We start from the raw sequence: 23,336 nt of genomic DNA on the forward strand, positions 1-23,336 counted from the left end.
CCCATAGCTTTTGTGTACATCTGACTATAAGCAAATAATACATGATACATGTGTCTTCCTAAGAATGACATCACTCACATATTTTGATGAAAAGATTGTTACCAGTGTTCTGAGTTTGCAGAATGGCAGCCCATATACCGTACCAATTACACTGTGCTGGGTTTTGTCATGCTTCTCACATAGATCAAAAGAAGAACTGATTGCTACCAATTAAAAAAGAATATAATCATGTAGTAAGGTCTTCGTGACTGCTTCAGGAATCCTTCACTGCCATTAAAAGGATTGCATTTTCATGCATTCACAGAAAGTGTAAATACTCATTAAAATGAAGGGCCTAATAGTATTTTAAATGCAATAAGCATGTTTTCTTGAGGCATGTGATTATGTATAAGTTCTTTCCTTCTAGAAATTTTTGTGTGCTTACTGCTTGTAGGGAGAGTGACACAGAGCCTATGCCACTCCTGCTATGAAAAGATTAAGTAATGCTGATGCAAAATATAGGGAGGAAAAAGAGATAGATAACTCAAGCTTTTTCTTCTTTTCTGTCACCTCTCTTGTATTGTGGATGATTGTGAGAGCTGCCCTATCTTTCTGGGGATATTTTTTGTAGCTGAAGGGTGTGCTTTACAGAGCCAGGATTAGGGTAGATAAATCAAGAGGAGCCCGATCACCTTTTTTTTTAAAACCAAAAATAATTATTCAACCAATTTCTCTTAACATGAGAAAGGGGGAAAGGAGGTTCTCTCTCAGCACCTTTTGAAGAAGAGCAATAGTTTTATTTAAGAACTAGCAGAGAAGGGTAGCTTCTGCCCAAGCAGCCTTTGTTTTCCTCAGTTAATGTGGTTGCTAAAGAGAGATAAAATTATGACAGCTTTTTTAAAATTAAGAGAGCTTTGGGAGGAGATAACCAGGAACTCCTGTTTCATGAGCTGCTCTGTATTTCCTCTGGAAGTGGGAGAAATAGTGGGAATTAAGAGACTTAAGATTTAAAATGGGGTAGAGAGAAACTCATTGGAAGTGAAGAGGGAAATCTGTGGAGGTGATATACAGAAGGTCACTGAAAGGATAAGATAAATCCAACAAAGGACATAAGAGTAGGAGTAAAAAGTCTTAGATGAAACTTAGCACTTCTGCTTTGCCCGTGGCCGTATATAGAATCTATGAAATATGTTTAAATGTAAATGTCAATATCACTATATTTCTATCTTGGCCTTATTTTTTGCTAAGTGATGCATTACTTTCTTCAGAGAAACTTTAAATTACTAAAATCACCAATTGGCAGAGATGTTTTTCCACTTCTTAGCTATGTTGTCTCACAGACTTACTTCAATTTTATCCTGTATAGGCTGCTCAGTCTTGAGACAGATCTTTACACAGATCTTTTCCTTCTACTTAGCCCTCTTTTTCTACTCCTACCTGAAAATATAACTAATGACATTGAACCTGTTTCTGATATTACATATCCATCCCCCTTTTGCAGTAATGACAACTTGTATAAAGTTACTAAGCATAACAGGGGTCAGGGTTTGCCCTCTGATTGGTATCACAGTAATTTGCTTATATTATGTATCTGTGTTTACATGAATCCAACTTTTTTGTTAGCTGACTTGCTTTCACTTTTCACCCAGGATTTGCCATCACAGATTTTTTATAAATGTGGCTTAACCCAGCAGGCAGGTAAAACAGCCTCTCACTCCCCCTGCAGTGGGACGTGGGGAGAGAATTGAAAATAAGAAAAAGGAAAATTTTTAAGTTGAAGTAAAACCAGTTTAATAGGGTGGAAAAGGAAGGCAGCAGCAGCAACAGCAATAATAATAATACAGTATACAGAATGAGTGATGCGCAGCAAAATTGCTCATCAGCCAAAGCCAATGCTCAGTTTTTGACCCAAACTACTTCCCAGCCAAGCCCCCCCTTCAATTATATATGGAGCATGATGTCATATGGTATTGAATATCCATTTGGGTCAGCTGTCTTGGCCATGTCCACTCTCAACTTCTTGGGCATCCCTGCCTTCTCCTTGGCAACCCACTATGAAAAGCTGAAAAGTCCTTGACTGCTTAGCAACAACCAAAACATCAGTGTGTTATCAACATTGTTCCCATTCTGTATCCAAACCACAGCACTATACCAGCTGCTAGAAAGAAAATTAACTGTCTCAGCTGAAACCACTGTGCAGGGAACCTTCAGTGAAATCTGTTAAAAAGCTGCAAGTAGCAATAATTGCTGAGTTGATTTGATTAAAGAAGTAATAAAATTTCCATCTTTGGGAAAGTATAAAAGAATATTTCTAATCATATCCGTTAGATTGGGATGAGATAGAGTTAGTTAATAATAGCTAGTACAGGACTATGTTTGGGAAAACAGTGTTGATAACACACTGATATTCCATACTGTATGGCATCATGCTCAGCATATAGGGGGCTGGTGGAAGAAGGAAGGGGGGGATGTTCAGAGCGGTGGTGTTTGTATTCCCAAGTAACAGTTACGTGTGAAGGAGCCCTGCTTTCCTGGAGATGGCTGAGCACCTGCCTGCCCATGAGCAGTGGGGAATGAATTCTTTGTTTTGCTGTGCTTGTGCACATGGCCTTTTGCATTACCTATTAAACTGTCTTCATCTCAACCCATGAGTCGTCTCACTTTTGCTCTTCTGATTCTCTCCCCTATCCTACCAGGGGGAGTGAGCAAGTGGGTACATGGTGCTTAGTTGCTGGCTGGGATTAAACCATGACTTCATTAAGCTAAAAGACGGTAGATTTAGATTGCATTTGGGGGAGAAATTCTTCACACTGAGGGTGCTGAGGTACAGGTTTCCCAGAGACGTTGTGGCTGCCCCTGGATCCTTGCCAGGTTGGATGGGGCTTTGGGCAACCTGGGCTAGTGGAGGGTGTCCCTGCCCATGGCGGGGATAGGACTAGATGGGCTTTGAGGTTCCTTCCAGCCCAGACCAGTCTGGGATTCGGTAATTCTATGATCATAAGAATTATAGTATCTCTGATCCTATATTTTCATTGCCATTTTATTTCCATTATGAAAAGTCTGTCAACTCCAGAATAAAGCAGGGAGCACTCTAGAAGCATCCATTTTCTCCTTGTGTTTCTCAGCTAAATTAGTTTCATTTATTACCTGTGGACCATCCACATTGTTTGGTTTTATGTGTAAAATTTTGTCTAGAATGGTACAGCACAGTCTGCTGAATCCTCAGAAGGTGAATTTAAATAACTACTCTGCTATAACTGCATTGATATTAGCTGTTTCAATAACCTGACAATTATGCCCTGACATATGAGGGAGAATGTAGCTGTGCATACTTGGCTAGAAACAGTTGTACAGCTTAACAGGGAAGGGTGAATTGCACCGATGACACTATTATATATGGGAAGGAAAAAAGGAGAGTTAATTGCCCTAACACCTGACAGAAGGAGGCGGAATATCTGGCCTCAGAGTCTGGCCTCTGGTTCAGACATCATTAGACGTGATGAAGTCTGAATGCAGATGGTTAAAAGTCAAGTTGCATTGCTTTACAGCAATCAAATATGCAAAATATTTAAGTATTTCAGAAAATAAGTACCTGAGGGTTTGAAATTTAAAGATCATCACACAGTGTTAGAAAACAGTTTGTCCGAAGTCCAAAGGATATTTAAATAACTGGATCATTATATGCAGAGCAGCAGCCCAAGTCTCATCTGACAGATGCCAGCTAGTAGTCCTGCTTTGTGCTTCTGGGCTCTTCAGAGAGCAGGCAGCCTTGAGACCAAGATCAGCAAATTATATTTGAAGTTTTGAAACTCCTGCAGTTGACCTACTTATTTTCTTACTTCACATTTGATCCTTTGTATCCATCAGATTGTGAGGGTATTCTTATCTGCAAATCTTCTGAAAAGTTCCAGTTCCAGAACAAACTCTATCTTTTTATTCTCAGTAAACACATAAATATAAATCAGGTGCTGCAATATCTGTAGTGATATTTATTTACTCAGGAATCAAGACTGGTGGCTTGAAGGAGAAATGAATTTTAGATCTGCTGCTTGTTTCAGAAGTAGTGGAAAACTGCCTAGAAAGTTATGACAACAGGCAGAAAGGTAATCACAGGAATTTAAAGCACGTTTGAGATATATTAAGTTTAAAATAGTACATTAAACTTAGCACAAGAATTACACTGCCAGTAGAGCACCTACTAGCAAGTGAGGTGGTGGTTTTTGCACCATTTGCAGTTCTGAAGAGATTTCAGGCTATAGCCTTGCTGCAGTCCTTTCTCCGGATGATGTCTGCCAAAGGTGCACAATTACTGGCATGAATGTTCTGTCCCAAGAAAGAGAAATATATATGGAATGTATATGCTAAAGAAACATTGCAGGAGTAGAGAGGCAGCCTGCTGGTAGGGTGAATAGGTGCCCTGTCAGCGATGAGAGAAGGAAATGAAATAGCTTGAATGAAAAGCAGCAGCCTAACACCTGAAAGAGTTAGGCTGATATCTGACATTCAGCCAGCTCTGGAAAGAGGCTCTGAGATAAGGAGATTTTGGGGAACACACTGAGAATCGCTGGATGTCATCTGCAGCAGTGGCTCTCTACAAGCCATCTGTGGTTACAGGGATTTACACCTGTAAGGAGGGAAATCACAGCCACGGTGTGTAGACCTCCAAGAAGCTTTGTGAGATCCCTTGAGCCAAATGGCTGAGGTGGCTGTTCTTGTCCCTTGGGAACGCCAATCTGTAACATGGGGGATTCCCAACGTGCTCTTTTCTGACCAGGGAAATAGAAAACGTTCATTCTTAAAACATTTATCAAAATGACTTTGTTATTAAATGAATCATTTAATAACCTCACCATTTTTTTGTTATAGACCGTGGCGTGATTTATGAGAAGAAAGGTAGGGCATTATCCCTACCTATCCAACATTTAAAACTAAAGCACACAAAACACAGCTTGAACTTCAGCAGATTCAGTGCAGAACAATATTTTATTGTGAAGGTGTTAGGTCAACTGACCTGACGGGTCTGCTCCATCTATAATTTGTCTTTTGGTGGTCTTCCATCCTGTTGGACTGTCCTCTCTTATTTCAGCACCTAAATTCTTACACATTTGCTTTCAAAGAAAACATTAACTGAAGATCACTGTGCACATAGTTCTGATGAGAATGAAAACTACCCCCGACTGCTAGAATTTTCTATGTCTGAGTACTTTAATTAGCCTTGAGAGGTTCCAAAGGAAAGCACTGAAAGGCTTTCCATTTCTACACAAACATGGCATTTTGTGATACGACTTTAAATATATAATTTTCAGATACCAAATCTAATAATGAGCTATTTCTGTTTTCCTGTGATAATAAATTGCTACAGATATACCCAAACCAGTAAATCAAATCATCAAATAATCGTTAGGAAAGCCACAAGTGATCTTTGGTGAAGTATTTATGAATGATTTTGATTGAGGATAGCAATATTTTTTTAAGTTTATATAGGCATTGCAGTTTATATAGAGCAAAGACAGTTTTTCAGAGTAAGCATGTGTCAAGAAAACTGTGGGGCTGTCCTGGTGTGACAGGCCTTACCGACACAAGTAAGGTTTTACTGCCTGGTTTTTAGACAAAGAAAAATACCAAGGGGCAGTGGGTGATTTTATACATAGATTTTTATTATCTGTGATGATACACATGATGGCAGGAATCTAATATGGCATTTGAAATCCTAAGCAAGTATGTGGACAGACTCTTTAAGTACGAGAATGTTTTTTCATTCTTTTCCCTGCTATTTTGTACATAGAGCGTGGGAATACATTTAAGGAAGGAAGGAAGGAGTTCCACAGTATGAAACAGAATTGTGGTAGTCCTTTACAAAGTTGTCCTGTGCTTCAAACTTCTAATAAGCTTTAAAAAGATCAGGGTTTTTTATTTCATGTAGCTGTGCTTAACCTATAACAAGGCTTTGCCTGCTGGATGTTCATCCTGCTCTGTTTGCTGAGTGTATTAGCAAGGTGTCTTAGCTACTTAGGTAAATCCCTGCACACATGGTCAAGTGTAAGTGTGGCAGCTGGTTAGAGGAAGCGTTTATTCTGGATTGTGAACTCTGAAAACTGAGTTAGTCATGTGTTTATGTTTTGTGTGACCACCAGATCCATTGATTTGTCTGATATGTTTCTGGGTTTGAAGTTTGCAGTTATTTTCCTTTATACATTTGGTGTATTCAAGGGAAGAATCATTTATTCAGGTTTCCTTTCTAAATGAAGAAATCTTCCTCACTGACATTCTGATAGCAAAAAAATTGCATGGGTTTGTTCTAATGGTATCACAGTATGTTGTGTGATAAGTACCAGGCATGTGTTACATATAAAAGTGTAAGTTCATGTCGTCAGGTCAGCTTTTAAAGCCTCCTCAGTTAGGATTTCGCAGCAGAATAAAATAGTAGCCACTGCAAGCCCAGCTTAAATAAGATATGCACAAACAACAGGTGTGCTGGATAATTGTTTTCTCATCATGGTGCATATTTCACACTCCATAACTCCCAAATGAAATACCAAAAGAATGCATAAAACTAAATGATTCAAATATTTAGAGAACTTCTTGTTGTGGTAAAGTGGGTCTATTGAAATTCTAAAGCAGTACAGAAATATAACCATTATTATTACAGATGTGTCATTTTCTTCTTATTGCACTAATGGAGCTAAGTGTGTGGTTCAGCTTTGTTTTCTTAAGACTTTGAAACTTAAATGAAGGATAACTATGCAAAGTTGTGCATATGTGAAACAAATAACAGTAGATAAAGGATTAATTTCATCTGTTACTGCACTCAACATATAAAACTTCATTGATGTTTTATTTTATAGCTGTTGTTTTGTTACTGTTATTTAAATGTAGCGACACCTTGCAGACATGAAGCAATATGGAATTATGTCTCTTTTACTTAAATAGATGAGCCACTAAGTACTCTACTGGCTAATATTTAAACTGCTCAGATTATATCAGATCAGTGTAATTTGCTAGTTATTTTAAATTATACATTCCGTCAAATGCATTAAACTAACATTGTTCTAAGTGGTGTACAGCACATAAGATTACTCGATAGGTTTTCTCTGTTGCCATCTGTTTTGAAAAAATTAATTTTCCTGTGATGTACTTTGTATGTTTTGTATAGTCTTTGGATGGTGTGCATAGAAAAAAGGGTTGGTAATTAGAATAAAATGCTATTCACAATGAATCATAAAACACCTACTGAACCAACCCCATCTTTTAGTATTGGATTTTACTAATACTCTCCTTTGTTTCCCAAATGACCTATCTTCTTTAATGATGGTTTGGATACTGGTAAGATTCAAATCCTCATCCAAAGGCCATGACACTATTGACTAAATCTCTGTTGACTTCGCTGAGAATGTGAAATACTGTATTGCAAGATAAAATCAGCACGTAGGTGCTCAGTGAAACTGAAGAGTCCATTAGTGCCTTAACTCTTAAATTACCCTCTGGGTATCTCTCTTGATAAGGACAAGCTAAAAGGAAAAGTTACCTTTGTCATTAAATCTTTAACAATGTGATATTGACAGATTTGAGTCTTTCTGTATTTTTAGCATTTGTAGATTACATTCATGCTCATTTCTTCCTCTGGATGTGAGCAAGCCGAGTTTCATTAGTCACTAACCGATGTCTGGGTGCAGGGAAGAGCAGTGATTTGTCTGTGTCCTGTGTGCATTACAAGGGCATCTTCAGCATTATGAATTAAACTCCATCTTGCTGCATTAAAAGTATGGAAACCAGACTGCCAAAGTAATAGCATCTTGAATTAATATCAGTGCTTTAAAAATCTTGAATATACACCCACTCTTCAGTTCATCTTTCTGGTGTACAGTTTCGGAGATGAAGTACTTAATTTTGTGGTGTTTTGATTCTAATTTTTTATCTTCAGTCATATTTTAAAACCAGAAATGCTCCATCTCTTTTGTTTGTTTGCTTCCCTCCTGTTACTTATTCTTAACTCCTTTTTTTTGTTCCCCCCGCCCCTAAAAACACTCCTTGTGTACTTTTCCTGTGCAGTAGTCGGGCAGAGGCACAGTTCTAGCCACAATTATCATGCTTAATAGGTACTGCAAGTGTGAACATGAATCAGAGATGAGCGCTGTATTTTAGAGGCTCACTTAAATCCATTCCACTAAATGATCCTTAGAAGATCTTGACGATAATTAGAAATATGGGTACTCTGAGCTCTGTTACCAGTCTACACCATTTCATGAGGGAATAACAAACGGAATTAACCTTTAATTTAGGTCTTTAGGACCTTCATGTACATGGGACCAGACTCTCAGGTGTTCAGGCATTGTGCTGAGCTGTGCTAAAAATCTGGCGAGTTATTTGGTGCCAAACTGCCACCTGACACATTTTGAAATTCCTGGGTAATACCTCCTAAGCCCTCCTTTTCTCTAACATGAAAAAACAAACAATTCACAAGGGCACAGGTTCCTAATCAAATGTTGGCACCACTGCTGCTGAGCACAGAGAGCTGCTGTGAGGGTCTGCAGATACAGGCCATCTTGGGGCCTGGGGGCCTGTACTGCCTGCAGGGCGGGCCAGGGGAGTCTCCTCACTGTCACTGTACAGTACGGCCTGGCATTCCCGAGGCTACAACAGGGCCTAAACAGTGCTTAAAGGGCACTGTGCCTTCCCTTGTAAGAGCACAGTTTGGCCCTGGGAGCAGTGATGGACATTCCTCCTTTTCCATTTCCTGCTATTCCTCCTGGCCTCAGCGATGTGCGGCTGAACATGGGCAGTGCAGGTCTGTATCCTCGTTGTCTAGTATGGTGCCACCCTCCTTGTTGGTACCCACACTGGCTCTCCTACCTCACCAGTGTTTCAGCCTTACTAAGATGTCTTGGCTTGCATGGCCAAGCTGATTGATGGGGAGATCCTTCTGCATTTTCTCACTGCTCCAGTGGAATTACAGAGGTCTGAAGTCAGGCTTTGGGATGCTTCTTCAGATCATCAGGTCTACGGAGGTGTATTCAGTTCTGCACACAAGCCCTGTGATTTTTCTGTATCAGAATTAATATTGCAGAACTTAAACTGCCATTTGGAGATCTTCTGGTCAGATTTGAGATTCAAGAATGAAACACCACAACAGTTACACTGTGACCCTCTGGAAAGCAGCAAAAGTTTGGGGAATCTGTGGGACAATTCCTGACCTGGAAGAAATTATTTTGATGCAAGAAGCAGAGACAATAATTCTTAACAGCTTGGAATAGGCCCACTTACTCATTCTAAACCATACCTCAAGTAAGTGCTCTGAGGAAAAAGGATAAAATACCTTGTATTGAGGTATTAAAGAAAAACTTCTTTAAAAGTCTCTACTTACTTGAAATTATTCCATCAGAGCAAAAAACAATGCATTAGAGTTGGAGAGAAAATATGTATGCAAAAGCCTTAAACTAACGATAAAAGTATTTCTTAAAATCTTACTACTACTTTTAAACTCCTTTCAGTCCGTGTGACATTTCAAAAATATTATACACACACCAAAGAAAGAAAGAAAGAAAAAAAAAGAGGGTGGGGGGGATGCAGAAACCTTTTAAATGCACAATACCGAGGCAAGGAAAATACAGCTTGTCCAGCATTAACCTTGACAAATTCATGCTCCTGTCATTTAAATGAATGTACCTTTCCAGGGCCCAGCTTGCTGGACCTTGGAAAGAGCAGTGAGGAAGGACTGTAAAAATGATGCTCATCTCTCTTAAATTATTTTTCTGGGTAAATGAATGATTTCAATGAAATCCAAATAAGGATGAATCTGCTCACTCGAATCACCTGTTCACAGCCAATGAACTTCCACGTGAAACAGTGCTTACCCTCCTCTGTTGCCATGTATTGATCTAAAACATCTTCCTTGAGCCTTCTCTCTCCTTTTCCTCCTACAGGCAAAAGGTTAGAGTTAGATAATAGTATTAATTTTCCAGACATCTGCACATGTTTTAATAGCCTTTAGAAGGTTTGAAATGGTTTCTGTTTGACCACCACAGGGCTAAAATGCCATTAAGACTTAGATTGTAGCAATACATAACAATCATAGCCCTGTAGTTCAACCTGGCAATAAAAAAGCTAATTTATTTTATTGGAGATTTAAATTAATGTGATGAACTCCTCTCTCACCAGGAGCTGTAACACCACTATTACAAAAATATCATGGCCCTGCATATTTTCAAACCCAAATAAAACACTTAGGACAAACCTTGTGTATGCATTTGTTCTGTGTGATTTCTGAGTGCTTGCACGTATGTTTGTGTGTTCACTTAATACTACTTACCATTCCTGAGGCCACTTTGTTTTTTCTGTCATATCTTCATTTTTAGCCTTATTTTTTTCTATCATCTGACTCGTAGGCTCAGCAGGAAGAAAGTGATTAATAGATCTAGGGCAGTCTCCAGTGTTAGCCTTTTTATTATATTTTTTTTTTACCACCCTGAGAACTGGAATAGTCTTGTAGGAAAAAATTATTACTGTTTAGGTAAATTGAGTTTAAAATAGCTTTCAAAATAGACATATTCAGTTAATAAGGATATTTTTGAAAATCTGTGAAGGAAAAATTTAGATCTCAGACAGTTTTCAATTCCAACTATATGCTGGAGGAAAGCTTCAGCTTATCCCATTATAAAGTGATAAAGCAGCATTTGATGGCAGCAGCTTCTGTGATAAAATGATCATGGCAGCACTGAGAACGAATCTAATAAGGGAATTGATCTGTAGATTCCAATTCTGTAAGAGCCAACATCGATCAACATAAATGTCAATAACAAGATCGTACTGAGGTCTGCCTAATTCCTTTAGATGATTTTGGGGCATAGTCAGAAAGTGAATGTGAAAATGAATTTTAAACTGTAGGAATCACAAAAGACAAAGACCAAAATTACGTTGATCTACCAGGAACATCACTGGCTGTCACAGTATCAGCAATTTTAACAGCATGTTGAAATTAGAGAGTATCATTTAATCATATAATGATTGATAATGCGATGCCTGTTGTGTAAGTGAGACTGAAGCATCAGTACTTTTTTATCTGTGTTTTCAGGTTAAAGGATTTCTTAAATACAGTGGAATAATAAAAAACCAGCCCACCTTTTTACTGCTAAAGCATAGATAGCATGTGTAGGGCATGCCATAAAAGATTAATGGTGTAGTTCTTCCTTGTCACAGGTGTTCAGTATGAAGTTGTTCCCTAGACTGACTCTGACCATGCTGAACTGTTGAGAAAAAATGGATTTGTTTGTGAGCAACGTAACAAGAGATGGTGTTGGGCTGTGCAGGATTCTGTCTTTCATGTTCCCATAATTCATAGCATCTACATGATCATTTAGAAAAGTGGTAGTAAACATACTACTGTTCGATCAATAGGTATTTACAAAAAGCATTTGCTGTTTTATACCAAATTAATAAGAAACAAAATGCCAATACGTGCTTAATAAGAGGCTCGACTCTTCTACAATACTATTCTCACAAACCTCCTGTTTTACTGTACTCCAAGGAGTCTTCCATGAGCAAGCTCATTGAAAACATTTATTTCATTAATTATTTACATTCGGGCTAGCTGATTACCAGGTCATTGATGTAAACTGTTGACTTTACAATAATTACAAACCACAGGGAACTTTATACATACATTTTCCTAAGAAATTAAATTAGCTCATTTTATCATTACTGTAATATTTACAGACTCCTACCGTAGTGCTATTAAAATGAGAACTCACACTTTGGAGCCTTGGAGCTTGAAAATACTGATAGAGCTATAAAATGAAAACCAGGATCAGAAAGGATTACTTTCTGTCTTTCAATGTAACTTTTATTTCAAGCAGTTTATAAAAATTAATAAAACTAAGGGATTTGGAACAGGAGTAATTTTAGGCTTACATTAATGTTGTCAACTCTCTGAAGAATACGGAGAGATTATGTTATTTATGTTTATGCATCAAATTTCTGCTTAATACCTCCCAATTCATACCCTAGGATATAAGTTTCCAACCTTCCGAGTTACTTTGGAATGTAATTCACTGGGTTTTGCCATCTCTGGATGTCTTGATAATAACAGAGAACAGCAAGCCTGGAAAATCTGAAGCAGACACGAGTAAAACCTTTGTTTTCTTTTTTTTGTGCTGGATTTGCCTTGTTAACAGGATTTTCTGATGTAGTTTTAGAACCCTAATCTTCCATACAAATGTTTGTAATATCATACCCTTGTATATTGTCTTGGATGTTGTCAGTTAAGTCTCAGTAAACTCGCCTGGAGGATTTGCCAGCAAAACTGACAAACCACTGTTAGTATTAGGTTTGAATTTAAAGTCTAGCATCTTCTGTATCACCAGGCTTCGAGGTTTTTTAGCAGTGTCAGCCTAGATGGAGGGAAAACCAACAAAAATGGAAAACAGTAAAGTAGAACTTTCATGGAAGTGTATTTTATGAGATTAATGGAAAATTCAGATCCACTTGAAATTTCTGGAATGTCTGGAAGTTTCTCTTTTGTGCTAAGATCTGATTTAGCTTACCAAAATGTATTTTACAGTTAACCTTTAATATTCATTTTATGACTAAGTCTTGCTCCTGTTAGTACTGAGCAGTACTGCACATTTGTGAATGTTTCCTGTATTTTACACAGCTGTAGGTAAGACCAATAAATAACAGTCTCCAACTGCTTGGTCATACCACTGTGAGAGTTATCCTGGGGTTCACTTGCCAACTACTAACAGCCTCCTCCCACCAAAAATAAATCCAACCACCTACAGTGGTAAGTCTCCTGCTATACAGCTGTTAAGAACCATAGCAGCAACACATGGGGCAGCCTAATTTTAGTTACCATGTCAGACAGACCTTAAGAAAGAGCAGAATATTAAATATAAAGAACAACATGCCTGTTCATCCTAAATACAGTGCACCAACTCTGAGCTGCTTTGCCTATTCCGGACTGAGCTGTGTAACATTTCATGTTACTGGCTTTTGCCAAACGTCAGGTATCTTCCTTACCAGCTTGGTCTGTTGGAAATGGTGCCTGTAGCAACAGAGAAATAGAAAATAGCTTAGTGTGGTACATCAGCTTTACAATCAGATGTTGGACATTCTTGCTGGTCCAGAGGTATGTTAATGGCTTCTAGGTGTCTAAGAAGCAATGAGTATGTAATTATTTTGGGTAAGGGAGGAGTATTTGTAAATGGTCAAAGGCTGCTAGTGTCTCCCTCACAGCTTTATGTCCTGTATGTGGTTAAACATGGCCCAGAAGTAGCAGAAAGGAGAGAGACTGCATATCACATGTTCTCCTAGATGTCTCCTGTGAAAACTCGCCTTACCCGTGTTGTACTTCCTCTAGGGAGAGTTCCCCAGCAAAAGAGTAGGGCCAGAAGGGAGCTGTGGGGAACCTCTATTTGCTCCTGCGCTTCACTGATAATTGGTCATTTTCTTTTCCCTGGCTGCTTGATGCAAAATTTTGGTGCTCGATGAAATGCACGGGCACAGATCAATTGATCGTGGCTGCCATTTGTTCAAGTGAAAATAGGAATCTAAATACTTATTGTAAAATAAATTCATACCACAAAACCTGTAAACATGTAACAGATTTTATAAGCAAAAGCTATAAATCCAGAGAAATTGTTGAGCTTTCATGTTACTACCAGTGAACATGGACTCAGAACACTACCCTAATGCTGAGAGCAAGAAAAGTTAGTGTCTGAACCTAGTGTTTCTTCCTTTGAAAATGCTGAACATTTCCCTCCCTCAGGAATAACAGTTATTTTCTTATTTCCATATCCTTTAAAATTAACACACTTGTGAAAATCTAGAGGCGTACACCTATGTGGTTGTCCTTATGTAGCTTACAAGATAAGGCCAAGTTTTCTTTCCAGAACTGGCAACAAAAATATAAGGGCATAGGAGCCCTTATGTCATGTGAAAGGCACTGCTGAAAAGTGGTAAAACGGATAGGAATGCTTCTTAAAGCCACCCTCTATTCTGCAGCTGAACCACCATAATGCTGGACTTCAGATAAAATATTTAGAAGAAATAGCCACAGTCAGAAGTAACTTCACACTGTTAGGATAAATGATGATTGCAAAGCAAATTATTAGAGTATTAGAAGAGAAAAAAGCATGGTTCTTTCCACTGTGAAATATCCTTGAATTTGTCCTAAAGGATATAGGTATAAAAAAGAATCTGAGATGGCACATGCCAGGCACAAGACCTCTGCTGGGAAGCTGCCTTTCTTCACATGCAATAAGCAGCTGGAAAGATGAAGGCAAGTTCCTTAGCAAGCTGGTTAACTAGGAGAAAGTGCTCAGTGTGACAATTGCTGTTGCCTTATAAACTGAAAATGGAAAGACTAATTTTCTCTTACTACAAAGTTAAACAGTGTTGGCCATGAAGTTCTGTTTGTAGGAAGTGAATGGTAGGAAAGTAGAACATAATTCTGAATTTTCTATCAAATGTATAACTTCTAAGAGCTGAAAAAAATTATTATAATTTTATTTTCATGACAACCATTATATACAGTAAACCACCAGGCATTGCTGTATGTGCACAGGGTACAATTGCAAGTACATTTCCTATGTCAGTGATTATTAGAATTAAATAAGATGGAAGCATCTTTTTGCAGCTTTCACTTTCGCTTCATACTTGGGTGTTTTCTGTTGACAAGCACTTGTTCTGCTCTTTTTAGAAAGCAGAATTACCGTATGTCAAAAGCATATGTATTACAAACTATGATTTGTCTAAAAGCAAAATCTATTTCTACTTTCACGGGTTTTATTATTTTATTTCCTTATACTTAACTTCCTCCTTTATTTCAGAATATTTAGTGTATGAGAAGTTCACTCTTCACACTTGGAATACCACATTATTCTTAATCTGGGTAAATTCTGATGGAATAGGTGATGGTCTCTCATCTCCAGCTGAACATCCCCTCTGCAGTGTATCTAAGGCCTAAAATAATAACGATATAGCTTCATGACATATGATATTTCTGCATAAGCTAATACTACATAAATTGCATACCTAATCAGATTTTTTTCTTCCACTGGTCTCCTGTCTTGTCTGGTGTACAGAAACATAGTATAGAGAACTGTTTCTGGAAGAGCTTTGAAACCAAAGCTCATCCTAGAGGTGATGAGTGCATAGCTGCACTCTGCTTCACAGGGGCATAAGAGTTGAAGATGAACAAGGGAAGAGGAAGAGTTGAGACAGGTCAGATGATTGTGAAAAAAAGTCAGCTGAAAAGAGCTCTTTTCTTTCATAAGCCTCTATCACACCTATAAAGGATCACCTTATCAGCACTCTTCTTGTGTTACACGGGGTTTTGCACGTTTTTGGTGGAGTTGCTGAGACTTATTACCAGAGGTAGAATTGGAGCAGTGCTGTTGCTGCCTGTGGACTGGAGTGGAACCTTCTTTGTGCAGAGCATTATTAAAAATGGGTGGTGTGAAGGCTGCAGAAAAGGTGTTCCCTGCTAGCCCGATGGCAGTGGCCGTGTTACGTAGGAGAGCAGTTCAGAGTTTGCCTTCTCAGGTTTGTGGTGCCCCAGGTAACAGCAGCGATGAAAGGCGGCCACATGCACCTAACAAACATTTACAGCTCTGGCACAGGGCGCCAGGATGAAAATATCTCCTGAGAACCTAGAGAGAGAATTTCTTTCTTGTGAATGATGGGCTTTGGCTCATGTGAGAAAAACAAAGCCAATTGATTTAATAGCAATTAACTCATCCAATATTGGAGAGCCGTGTACAGTTTGGCATAATTCATTGAAAATTGTTCTGGCAATGCTGCAGGCCATTAGACGTTTCAGAAAGGAGATAGGAGCTGATAGATATTCTGCACAGATACAGTCAGGAGGCACAATAGTTAGGGGAGTCTCTCTGTAATATTGCCTCATGCCAGCAGGTAGTAGCTTTCTTTTATCTTCCTAGAAAGCTGTAATAAGGATGCTGCTGGGGTGAGGGGGAACTGGCCTACTATTTGATGGATTGGTTATCTGCCTGCCAGATAATTGTATTTCCTATTGCACTTGATTTAATAGGTTTCCACCTAAATTATCAATTGCTTTGTTTTTATTTTTTATGTGGGTTACAGGAGTTAATCTTGACATTGAGCCACAAAGGGCATGGCCTTTTCTGCATCAATCTCACAGGTGAAGGAGGAGCTTTCCTGCTACCAGCCACAGGCAGCACCAGAGAGGCCCTTTCTGGTCTGCCCTGGCCTCTGGACCTCTCAGCACCCACTTTCTGTAGAGACATGGGTCCAGTCTAGCTAAGATGCTGTGAACGTTTTAGTTGGCACCTGGCCCAGCAGTACTCAGTGCAGGGTAATTTCCAGGCCAGTTGGCCCAGCCTGTGCTGTATTCACCTCCATAAGAGTCACCTTTCCTTCTGTCCAGTGCTCCTGATGGTTTCTTGTGTTCAGAGAGGCCCAGACGTTCCCCACCATGGCTGAGTGAATATTGCCCGGTTTCCCCTCAGCATTACACAGGATACCCAGAAATGAAGTGGGTCACATGGATTTATAATTGTAACTCTTTGGTTTCATATTTACACATTCATTTAAATTGATGTGATCTTTCCTGTGGAAGCCACTCTGTGCTGTCGTCTACCTTTTGTTGCATTGCATCGCAATAGCATCAACGGTGGTTTTAATGTTGTGCGATGCTCAAGGCAACACTAAGTCCTTGATCTAGTTATGTGACTGTCATCTGAAAATAGCCATAGAGGACACAGTACATTTTGTATATCTGAGAAAAAATCAGAATCAAGATACATAGTTAATGTGCTATGATTCTGTTGACAACATTTTAACACAATCTGTTACTTGATTTTAAATGGATCATTAATGAGTTTCTTTTAACAAATAGTGGAGGGGTTTTTCAATTTTTTTTTAATTAGAAATTTGAGAAGTAAGAAAAAATAAATGAAAGAAAAACAGTTTTCTTATCGTTCTTCTTTTGTAATTGAATGACTTGCTTCAGTGCTGTGTGACTACATTTAATTAATGATCTCAAACTTTGTTATGCTGTTTGTTAATGCTAGTCATTGTGCTGGCTGTGTGTCTGTTAGCTTATTTGCATATGTGTGTGGGGAAATATTCCCAATGTGATGATTTTTTGTTGGATACAGAAATATAATCACATTATATATCTTGAGAACACAATTTCCTGCTTTGTTAATTGCTTTTGTCTGCTGATTCACCTTTGTGAATAGCTTTATAGAGTCACGGAGTTTAATGCTGGCAAAGATGATTCAAACACAGCATTACATGTGTGCAGTCTGGTCCACTTGGGGTTGGACCCCCTGATCTCTTGAGGTCCCTTCCAACCTCTAAAATTCTGTGAATCTGTGATTCCTTCTGGTCGCTGAGCTGCTGTGGAGGGACCCCCGTAACTCTGAGCCATTTACAGTGGTGTCTGTTGGGCTGTGTTTCATACTGGCCAAAAATTGTCTATTTTCTGCCTGTTCCAATTGACATGATCTCTGCTCTTACATCTGATATGGACAATATCAGCAGCAGACTAAATTCCATTGAATGATATTATAGGGGCGTATTTGGTTTCCATATTGAGATGCATAGATGTTCCCTTGTTGGGATGTTGCCTTGTTGGAAAAATGGGAAGACAGCTTTGCAATTGTAAAACCCCTACAGCACTAGATCTAGGATACTTTTTTCTGAGAAAATAAAACATTCAAGTGTAAATGTTCATCCATCTCAGATGTCCCCAGTCATCATCTCTAATGAACAGGTCTGGATGTATTAACTTCTGCTAAAATATCTCTGGAAGCAAAAATCATGTGACTGGTTTCACTGGAGAAAGTAATTAATTCCTCTGCAAAGAGCAGGTACTCCACTTGTTAATAACACTGATGTCTCGTGGCTCTGAAAACAGTGGAATTCTCTGGTGGTCCAGAGATGCAGTTGGAATTATTGTCAAGAATAACAGGTGTACTAAGTCAGTAAATCTGTGAGTTTGGGGAGGCATTTTACCTGGACCTTAAATCTTGATCAAACATCTGATAGTAACTCTAACATTTTGAAAGGTGCATGCTGAATAACTAGACCATAGGCATCACTAGTGTTAAAAAACACATAGCCTGGATGCAGTTAATATTTATAATGAAAAGTATATTGGATGCTGAGCGCTTGTAGCATTTTAATCTGTTCAACAATATATTGGACAAGATATGCTTATGCAGAATATTGAGCACTGAAATTATTTTCCATAATCTGTCTGCAACAGGTACTATCTCGTGAAGAAACCTGGATGCATATGTAACTCTTGAGATATTACTCCCAAAATTATAATTAGTAGCTTTTAAATTGTTTGGGATAGATGCCTGAAGCACAGCATGCAGATAGCAGGGGCTGTAGGAATGGCCACCTGCTTTGTTCTCTAGCAGATTAATTCCTGCAGTGGTTACCAGGAGAGCGGGCTGGGGAGTAGCAGGGCATAAGATACTGCATGACTGATGTTTCAGGGCCCTGACCTGTCTTGCCATGACAACTACTGCACAGTGAGGAAGGGCCTTTATGACTGCCAATTCTTTTTCCCTCTTTGACCAGGTGGTTTGGATGGGCTGGGTGATGGGCCACTCATGGAGCCTTGACAAGTCTCCATGGTTTGCATCCTTTGCAGGTTCCTCCTGGCAAAGCGCCCTGGCAGGGTCTGCATTGTTTGTTCCTCCAAGCTGAGCACCCTGGTGCTGAGGAGGGGGTAGATGTGGTCTCTCAGGTTGCAAGCCTCAAGAATTAATGGGAAAATGAAAAGAACCTGTACCAAAGTCCTTTTGTTTGGGTTTTTTTTAAAAAGTCCTTTTTCATTGATTTCAGTGGACTGTGAGTCAGATCCATACTGCCTCTTACATGATATGTTGGTCCAATGACTGACAAGACTGCAGCTATTTCTTCCTTTGAAGTCATCGTCCAAGACATTCACATAAATCACGGATTTTATTGAAACTGCAATTAAAACAAATCAGGCTTAATGCACACTGAAAGCCTCAGTAATTAGTATACAGGTGAACATGGAGGAAAAGGCACAAGCTTAGCCATCCTTCCAAGCAAAACTGAAAAAAGGACTGTGTATATAATCGAACAGTGTGTGAATATTAATGCACAAATCCTCTGAGTCCCTAGTTCCCCGATGCAATTATTTTCTATTCACATTAATTGTTCCTAACAGATGACATTAATGACTTTGAGTTAAAATGTGTGCAAGGGAGGCCTTCAGCAGATCAATGCTGTTTAAAAATAGGGTCACTTTTGCAATCATTCACTCAAGGTGTAACAGCTCGTAAATAAAACAACATTAACGTGTTGATTGATTTATAAATGTTAATTTTGTACTTCATTTTTATGCTTTTTTCCGGAAACCTGTCAAACTCTGTGGATAATGGTGGGAGTCGTGTTCATTTGTCACTGTTGTGTGTGAAGTAATGATAAGTTGCAAAACAGTGACTAGAAGAAAAAGGATGGTTTGTTTTGGATGAAGAATGATCTGTTCTAGGAACAGGAAGTCTTGGACAAAGTAAGCACAAGGAGCAACATTTCAAAGGAGAACAAATCCTCTTTTACCTCAGGGGTCTTCATTTCCCTTGAAATTTAACAGCAGAGTTTGGAATGGTAAAAATGCTGATGTGCTGCGTATTTGACAAATGCTTATGCTTTGCTCATTCCCTTCTGCCCCCCCAGAAACTCCACTCACGCCTCTTAGACCTCTCATCTGGGGATTTGCTTTCCGAAATAGAACGAAACAGAAGCCTCATGCAATCTCGAACTGCCGATGCTCAGATTCATGTGAGTTTTTGTGCTGTCCTTGTACCCCTCGTTTGGAACCCTCCTTCTTGCCTCTGAAGCCTGATGTCAGGGATGAGCCATAAAGCTGATCTCTGAATTGAAACACTGTTGAGGCAGATAACAGTACTTCTTCTTCTTTCTGTTCTCTGAAATTCAATATTGTGTCCTCAGTTGATATAGTAAGCAGATAGTGTCACTCTGTGCAAAAAAGCGTAAATCTTCGCTGTGTCCCCAAGATACCTTTTTGGGTATTGATTACATCTCAGCGTCCCTGAGAAATGGTCAAGGAGCTTTTTATTAAAGCCCATACACCGTATTATTCATCCTACTTTTATGATATATTATGTATGAACTTTTAAAAATTCATGGGCTCTGCATTTTTTTTTTCCTCTTCAGATGGGGTTAGCTTTGTGCTTATTTGGCAAAACGTTAGCCAGCGTGGCTTTCATGTTTCACTGTCAAAGGGAAAAGGAGCTTAAAAAACAAAAGTCATATAAAGATAGAGGGAAACAAAGAGGACAGGAACAGAACACTGAACCTGTGTGCGCCTTTGATCTTGAAGTATGGTAGTGTCAACAAAAAAATGTAATCTCCTTTGTAATACATACTTTAATGAAAAGGCATTGTTTCAGAGGTTCAAAAATTGCTAATGACCCTATTCATTATATGTAATTAAGCCTTCAGGTTAGGCTTTTTCTAATAGTGAGTTTTGTGTCTTTAATAGCCGGATTCCATTTTCTGTGATTTCTGGCAAAAATTATGTATTTAAATTGTAATACTACATTCAGGCCTTTTTAGTCTAATTTCCTTAGAGGTAATAACTTAAGAGTCATGATTACAAAAAAAATTAAAATTTCACCATGTCAGTTAATAGACCCATGTGCAAGTTAAATATATTTAATTAACGCATCATAAACATACTATTCGAAGTACTTCCTCTGATAATCTAGAGAATAAAGGCAAATTGTAGGAGAAAATTCCACTCTCTCTAGTGATCTGAATGCGATCTGGAAATTGAGCAGATACCCTACTTCAGAATCTGTAATGGCATGGTATTTTTTTGCACATTTTCTCTTCTCTTAAACAGTAAAGATGATTACTGTAATGTACTGTTCTTTTGCTTTCCTTAGATATCCCCATTTTCGCCATTGCTAAAACTAGGACCAAATGCCTTTCTCCTGCAAAGGCTCTCAGCCCAGCAAGAGATGACAGGAGGGGAAGGCAGTACTTGTCAGTATGCTGTGATCTCCTCTTTCCTCCTACAGGAGGTTCTTATAGGAAAGGATTTTACCTGCATCCTTCCCTTAAACTCTGTGATGACTAGGAGATAGCCTAGTGTAAAAGGCAGAAATCTGAGATGACATGTTTTCCCAAAGCCACAGCTGAACGGCAGTGAAATAGCCAGAAGAAGCAGATGCTGCCATTGGCTTCTCTACAGTCAACCTTACAAGGAGTGACGCCATCATAGCTGAGGAATCGGACTAGAGAGGGTCTCCCATGGGAACCACAGTGTCAGAAATAAAGACTAATTTGTCTCAACAAAGCAAGAAAGTCTCATTCAGAGCCAAAAACCCAGGCATCAGCCTGCCTCTGATGCTGAAAGATGTATTCTTCCCAGAGCCAGTAGATTTAAAGCCTGTTCCTCCTGCATCTGTTTGACTTCCTAGGAGAACATGTACCAATAACTCCCAGAGGTGAAATGTGCTCTTGCTACCTCTAAATGATTTTCCCATTCATAGGTTTTGCCTATGACAGAGAGTAATGATTTGCCCTGTAGTTACGTTTGTCAAAACCAGAACATTATTATGCCACTTGAGCAATGAACAGCTGTACTGATGAACTCCTCAGCAGTAAAAATTCTGCTCTCTCCCATTTAACTGAAAAAGGTTCAACCCCAGTAGTAATAAATGGAAGGACATGAGGGAATAAATGGAAGAAATTAGCAGAAGGCCAACAAACATGTTAATGTGTGAGAAGAGCCTACAAACTAAGAGTTTTTGCATGAAGAAGCTCTGTCTGCTCCATATACAGCTTTAATAATTGTTCTGTGGATTCAATAATTTACATTTCTTGTGTCTTCCTGACTATGAAAGTAGTATTTTCATCTAAACAAAATTAATTTGAGGTATATCTGCATACAAAAATCAATAAATACTATTTCATCTTGCCTTAATAAAATCCAAAGCAAATTTGTATTAAACAGTCATGTCACTCTGCCTGGTGTTGCTGGTAATTAAAACGATGTCTGACTCTGTAAGGAAACTGGAGAATAGCATAACAGAATGGTGCAGGCACTTAACATTAAAGAAGCTCTAACACTGTTAGGCACAAGCGTATTAGTTGGAAAACAAATTAAAGGCATCCTAGATACTCCTACGGAGGTTTAATATTTTACCTAAAGTGCTATCTGCTCTTCATTACTCTCTTCCTCAAAGCTGGCACTTAGTCACAGTCAGCTGAAATTGCATTTGGAGAGGGGCGATAACTACACAAGTACTAAAGGCAGCCATAAAGTGTCAATAAATTGCATAAGCAAGAGGCTTCATCTGTCTGCGAGCGACACAAAGATGGATTGTCCTACGTCAGAGAGTTTCTTAGACAAAGCTTTGAACTAGATAGGAAACCAAAATTAGACTGTAATGGAGAGATTCCATTCTCAGTGGACATTCTGCTTGGGATACTAAATTAATTTACCTTGTCCAAGGTGTACAGCCTCATCTGTTACATTGTAGGGCTATAACGCGGTTGTCAAGATGTACTTGTATTCTTATAACTTTGTTTTCTGTATCTTACTGGAGCACACTGCTTATATACAAAGCATAATTCAACTAGACTCAGAATAATCTTTAGCAGACAAAGAGCAGAATACTGGTTCAAGAATAAAGAAGAAGACATGGGGGATTGTGGATTTTCCCCCCCAACAAATGAAAATGTTAGCAGTTTCTAATTTAGTTCTCTGTATTAAATTCACCTGGTGCTAGTGGCATAACGGGAAGGTGTAAGTGCTTGCTTTATTCTTTGTGCTTCTTAATCAAAGGGAAGTTAAATGATCTTTTTCCGTCCGTAAGGTATTCCTACTTCTTCTCACATTTTAGGAATGCCAGCAGAATGTGAAATCCAGTATACCTGTCTTGAAATGCCAGAGTCAATTAAATATGACAGGTCCTAGCCGCCTGTATCCCCGGAGCAGCTGCAGTAGCAGTGAACTCTCCCTCTCAAGTGCTTGCAGTGAATATTCCAGTGGTTCCTCCTACACGTGGAATGATGGAAAGACATGCAGCAAAAGGGTAAATAAAACATTTATTAGCTTAAATTAATCTGAAACAAGATTAACTGAAAAGCTGCCTATTTCAGAATTTTTCCCCCATTTCCTTTTGTATCTAAAGCAGTTGTCAGTAAACTCAGGGTTCGCTCCCTGATGTCTCCCTCCCTCTTACTCTTCCCCCCTTTTAATTTTTTTAACAATTCCTTTATCGCTTCAATTTGCTCACAGTTTCCTCATTCATTCTGACATTTATTCTGTCTTTCACAGTCCAAATTGTTCTTCTTCT

The 23,336-nt window shown here is 38.8% G+C and overlaps 1 protein-coding gene across 1 annotated transcript in view; it reads left to right on the plus strand.

Annotated features, from left to right (window-relative positions):
• The window catches only part of NCKAP5 (NCK associated protein 5), a gene marked incomplete at its 5' end in the record, with an annotated part of 361,891 nt that overhangs the window by 276,986 nt on the left and 61,569 nt on the right, over nt 1-23,336 (plus strand). The window contains 2 exons of the mRNA XM_084264849.1: nt 19,681-19,785; nt 22,881-23,072. Of these exons, the coding sequence (XP_084120975.1) occupies nt 19,681-19,785; nt 22,881-23,072 (297 nt within the window). The remainder of the gene's footprint in view (nt 1-19,680; nt 19,786-22,880; nt 23,073-23,336) is intronic.

The sequence above is a fragment of the Gallinula chloropus genome (genome assembly GCF_964237585.1).
Source record: "Gallinula chloropus genome assembly, chromosome: 5".
Classification (NCBI taxonomy): Eukaryota; Metazoa; Chordata; class Aves; order Gruiformes; family Rallidae; genus Gallinula; species Gallinula chloropus.